General features: G+C 45.1%; 1 protein-coding gene across 2 annotated transcripts in view; it reads left to right on the top strand.

The window, feature by feature from the left end:
- The window catches only part of BKGD (beta-keto-L-gulonate decarboxylase), a 34503-nt gene that overhangs the window by 23841 nt on the left and 4662 nt on the right, over positions 1 to 6000 (top strand). For both annotated transcript variants that reach the window (XM_083174096.1, XM_083174097.1), the window contains exons 7-8: positions 1250 to 1399; positions 1597 to 1713. In XM_083174096.1, coding sequence (XP_083030222.1) covers positions 1250 to 1399; positions 1597 to 1713 — 267 coding nt within the window. The remainder of the gene's footprint in view (positions 1 to 1249; positions 1400 to 1596; positions 1714 to 6000) is intronic.

Here is a 6000-nt window from a genome sequence, read left to right as displayed (position 1 = left end):
CAAAATATACCCTGTTACATTTTAACCAAAGGTTGTTGGTCCCTCCTGTTCTAGAAGAAACCAGCCACAAACTTATCAGTGCAGGTTTGGTGTCTATTTGGGACGGGGAGCTCAAAAAACATTGTGCACACCTCAATCCCAGGTACGAACAACCCAGTCGTAAAAAGCGCTGCCCTTTCCCTGTCGTCCTGGCCTATGGAGGCTGGAATAGTGGGGGAACGTTTTTGCAATGTGTTGTCAGAATGGGGTGGCGATGTTCAAATTGGTGGTACATTGTCCTGTAACTTGTCACTTCTTTTGCCGTGCACATCCAGAAACATGCACTGCAAAATGAGTGATGTTGACACCGCCTGTGCGAACGCATGCACCCCACTATTCTGCTAATTTCTCCGCAGCACTGCGTATGAATGTTTTGCATAAACATCCATTCGCATGCTTGCGTGCGGGACCAAAATCATTCGATGGTCACCGTCCATTGAATGATTTCTGTTGCAAATCTAAGTCAGTCTCAGAACAGGCCACCCCTGTTCACAAGAGGATGCCCTGTGTTTTCGTAGCTATGCCCAGGAAATGCAGAAAGTCCCCAGCACGCCCTCCTCTTGTGAGCACCTTGTAGACTATGCAAGTCTCTGAGGGCGCCCGCAGTGAAGACCTGCACATGCGCATAACCAATTATGTGCCGGGCTGTCAACATCAGTCTCTGTTTCAAATTCGCAACGGGACGATCAGATCAGAATCACCCCCATTGTGCAACAGTAGAGGCCCTTATACACCTTACGCCAGGCAGCAGAGCCCCTTATATAAACATTTCCCCCCAGTAAAGCTCTCCTCCCCATTCCTCCTCATTGTTATCAATACTCCTCATCATCATCATTCTTCCTTCACATTCTGTCTCATTAGCATTCCTTCTCCTCATTCATCAGGACTCCACCCCGAGTCTTGCTACTCTCCCCTGAGCACTTCTGTGCAGCAATGGGCATGACATGATGCAGCACAGGGAGAGGGACAGGAAAGAGCAGCCACAGAACAGAGAAAAGAAGGGGGAAAGAGATCCGACATAAGAACAGCAGATAATGTCGGCACACACACATAGGGGATTTTGCTGGTTGCACCCACAGGGGAAATACACTATGTACAGCGTCTGCACCACCATATTTATGGTCATGTTTGGAAGCTATAACATTTGTGATAGTTCAAATATATGTTCCATTTTTTATTAGACTTGACAGTTTTTTTGTAAATGTTTTAGGTCATTGAAGTGAATATAAAGCAAAGGACAGGTAAAGATAACTTTGTAAGCTGTATGAGAAAGTCTCTAAAAGAACATTATGGAGAAAAACCTGTGGGAATAGGAGGAACATTTATTATACAAAATGGAAAAGCAAAGCTCCATATAATGGTAAGTTATGTTCTGAAGGCCATAAACTCAATGTTTGTGCTCTTTCCACTCTCTTCTTTATAATAGCAACTCATGTTATTTAGTAAAAACGAAGGACATTAAGAATGAAGTGATTAGTTTATACACTATAGAATTTTGTTTCCTTTTTTTAAAACCTGCTTTCCATTGCTAATTAGAAAAAATGCATTCTTCTACAGCCCCGTGAGTTCTCTGTCTGCCCCCTCAGCACAGATGAGGACGTGGATCAGTGGTTGAACTTTTATGATATGAAGGCTCCCCTGATTTGCCAGTCCGTGTTTGTCTCTCATGACCCTGTAAGTGATCAATATTCACATTATTATGTTATAGAAGTAGCCAGGTGTAAAACACATACAAGAATTTCAACTGTTTAATAAACTGGTCAATAATTATATTAACCACTAGAGGTCATGTAGATCACCAGTAAAAGATAATAAAACGTGTTTTCCTCACACATTGGTGGTTATTGTAATTCAATCGGTCCCCGGCCCGTTCGCACAGGAGACCGATTTGTTTGTGGCTGCGCATGCGCATAGGTTTTTTTGACAGAAGTCCGAGCAGGGGCGTGGAGGGGCGGAGGGTGGTGGGCTGGGGAATATGCCTATGGGAACGCCCAGCAATTCATGGGCATTCTCATGGTAATTCACCAATGATGTGGGGGGAGCGGGAAGCTGACCTCAGCAGATGTCTGCTTCCCGCACAGGGCGCTAGCAGTTCTGAGACACCATAGAGATCTGAAAGCGCTGAAGAAATCAATTGATGCTCGCCGCCCATGCAATGATTTCTCCCCCGCAGCCAAGGCTGCAAATGGATGATTATGCAAATCATCCATGCGCATGCCTGCAGGGGTTTGGGGGGTGGGGTGCGGGTGGCGTCTGGGGGACTCCCAAGGTTGCTTATTCTGGTTGACTCACCACCCTACGCCCCTCCACGCCCCGCACGGACGTTAGGTTAGGGTTTGGGGGAGGAGGGGCAGAGAGCAGGACCTAGGTCACTGAGAAGCCTTGAGCCTTGGGAATAGCACTGCCAGTGCTCACCGATATGAATGGCTGAAATAATGGTTCTTATTCTGGTTGACTCGCAAGGCAGCAAATTTCGCAACCTTGCAAGTCCCCCAGATGCCCCCCGCCGTGATTGACTCGCAAGGCTGTGAAATTCACAGCCTTGCGAGTCAACCAGAATAAGAACCATTATTTCAGCCATTCATATTGGTGAGCACTGGCAGTGCTATTCCCAAGGCTCAAGGCTTCTCAGTGACCTAGGTCCTGCTCTCTGCCCCTCCTCCCCCAATATCTACTTCACAGACCCTCTCACAGCTGATTATTTATTTTTGTTTTAGACATAATCTTTACATAATAACCTTTCTTGACTGGCTGTCATCGCATCAATGCAGATCTGATGTCTTGATGTCCAATTTATAACACTGTCCAGGCTTTGCTGCTGTCCAGATGTAAACAGAGTTTCTAGGGGGAAGTTTGTAGATGTTAGCTGGCAAAACAAAGCACAAAAAAAAGTAATTTAGTATCTGCTGCAGTGTGTGCAATACATTTATTATTGCATGTAGCATGTAGCCCACAAATGCTGAGCAGCTCAAATTTTGCGTTGCACGTTAGTTTAGAGTTTGGACACACCCCTCTCGTATTTAAATCTCTCTGGACCTTTTCTATCTACTCCTGCAGTTGTGGCATGGTTTTACCAAGAAGCACAATACTATATATACATACATACAGTGCTTGAAGTGGTAATTTAGAAGTGGGGGTATGGGCATATTTATAGAATTGACAGGGGTCTGGAGTATAGCTAGAACCTCAGATATTTTAAGTGCTTTTATAATGTAAAATCCCGTTCCTTACTTACCTCCTGAAGCTCTTATACCCTATATCCCTCTTTAACCATGCACTTTCACTCACTTTTTCTATCTCTCCCCAACACATCTGTCCCTGATTTACCCTCTCTCCCTGGCACATCAGTCCATGATTCCCCATCTTTCCCCAGCACATCTGTCCCTGCTTACCACTCTCTCTCTGGCACATCAGTCCCTGCTTCTTCTTCTCTTCCTGATTTCACCTCTCTCCCTGGCACATCAGTCACTGCTTCCCCCTCTTTGCCCAACACATCAGTCCCTGTTCCCCCTCTCTGCCCGTTACATCAGTCCCTAATCCTTGGCACATCAGTCCCTAAACCCCCCTCTCTCCCCAGCACATCTGTCCCTGCTTTCCCCTCTCTGCAACACATCTGTACCTGCATCCCCCTTTCTCCCTGGCACATCAGTCCCCAATTCCCCATCTCACCCCAGCACATCTGTCCCTGCTTCCCCCTCTTTTCCCAGCACATCTGTCCCTGCTTCCCCCTCTCTCCCCAGCACATCTGTCCCTGCTTTCCCCCTCTCTACAGCACATCTGTCCCTGCTTCCCCCTCTCTTCCCATCACATCCGTCCCTAATCCCCCCTCTCTCCCTAGTACATCTGTCCCTGCTTCATCCTCTTTCCCCATCACATCTGTCCCTACTTCGCCCTCTCCCCTGCACATCTGTCCCTACTTCACCCTATTTCCCCATCACATCTGTCCCTGCATCCCCCTCTTCCCAACACATCTGTCCCTGCTTCACCCGCTTTCCCCTGCACATCTGTACCTGCATCCCTCTCTCCCCATCACATCTGTCACTGCACCCCCCTCTCCCCTGCACATCTGTCCCTACTTCCCTCTCTCTCCCCATCACATCTGTCCCTGCTTCCCCCTCTCTACAGCACATCATTCCTTACCTACATTACTCACCCTACCTCACTCTTTCCACCATTCATTCCTGGATATCACTCTCCACTTCCCTGGCTCACTACCTTCATCTCACTCACCCCTCTCCTTTCCTAACCTGTAGCTCGGAATTGACCTGTTAAGTCATATACAGCCAAACACTTGATTATCCTATGAGGCGAATTGTGTAGAAATACAACACTAAATAAGCCAATATATGTGGAACACTGTATATCTTGGACACAGAATTAATCTGTTTAAAAACATACATCCAGTGTCCAATCAACCCATAAGGCGAACTGTGTACAAACATAACACTCAATAAGCCAATATAGGGGTTCTGACTTTAAATATTGATTCATACTACAAGGCAAAAACGTGTAAAAATATAAACACTTAATAAGCCTATACAGGTGACTAGTAATGGTGTGTATAAGCACAATGAAGTGCATAGGCTATTGATAAAGCCAACCATATACCAGGTACAGGGGGGATATACAAGCCCATGTCAAATTGGAGAGCTATAAAAAGGTAAACCATCTCTCTACCACTATACCTGGAATTTGGATACAACCATCTCCCAGTGTATCTATTGAGAAGGCGAACTGTGTAAATTTACAACACTTAATAAGCCGAGTACGGTACAGAGAAATGCTATATAAAAAAACCATAATAGCTAGATAATAGTGTACCACAATACAGAGGGCCTACACAAGCCCACACAAACCCCAGAGTTACCCATAGAGAGATACCCTGCTTATACATACTAATCAGCCAACACAGGCATGATGATGCAGATATACCTATAGAATAACGCCAGAGTCTGACGGCACAATCCCAGTGCCACATAAATACTATCCAGCCCAGCCCCCACTGCCTACATTTTAAAAATCTATCTCACGATATACTTTTCTAATCTTTCTCACCTAAATGTATATATGTATGTTGTAAGTCCCTTATTTTAACCTCTTGAATTTCGCATTTTATTGGTGGTATATCCCATATCCGGATATTAATAAAGATTATAGGGGATACTCCACTTTTTGAGAATTAATTCCCAAAAAACCACCATTGAATTTGGTGGTTTATAATAATAATTTTTTGGTGTGCATCCATAGAACTAGCTTTCTTGTTTCCCTTTTCTTGTTTTGAATATACTTAGTTAACAGGATAGCACCCCCGCTAAGAACATTGGTTACAATTAAGCGGACCAGACCCGCAAAAGACAGGGTCCTATTCATTGTGTGCAGATCTCAACCAAACCCATCTCCTTCTTAACCTGTAGCTCTCCAGCCAGCAGCATGTATTTACTACAGCTTCTGGCTTCTACTGTAGTAACAGCAAAACCAGCGCCAGTCCCCTAATGAGAGTGGATGGGGGATTGGTTTGAGCAGGCGCATAGTACAATGAATGTACTGAGCGGAGCTGTGAATCTGAATTTTATATTATATATACATACATTTTTTTTCTCTCTTTAATGCCAAATTAGAATCGACCCCTTTACATGAACATGACCCCACAACTTTCCCCACACTATGCTTGATCCTAGCCTATCGGCTTTTTCTCACATGCCCCACTACCTACCAGCTTTTCCTCATATGACTCTCTGCCCAAAAATTTTCTCTTACATGCCCCACTGTCCACCATGATTTTTACATGCCCCTTGGCTGCTAGCTGTTTCCTCAAAAGCCCTTCTGCCCACAGACACAATACTACCTTTCACACATCACAGTAATGAAAAAACACACTATTGTATGCTATTCCCTCACCCACCAGTGTGCCACACAGTCTTCACCATTAGTTTCAGCTACAGACAGCGTGCAGCATGTGAT

This window comes from Crinia signifera, chromosome 2 (assembly GCF_055691185.1).
Source record: "Crinia signifera chromosome 2, ASM5569118v1, whole genome shotgun sequence".
In the NCBI taxonomy this organism is placed as follows: domain Eukaryota; kingdom Metazoa; phylum Chordata; class Amphibia; order Anura; family Myobatrachidae; genus Crinia; species Crinia signifera.
This window is presented reverse-complemented; position numbering and strand designations above follow the sequence as displayed.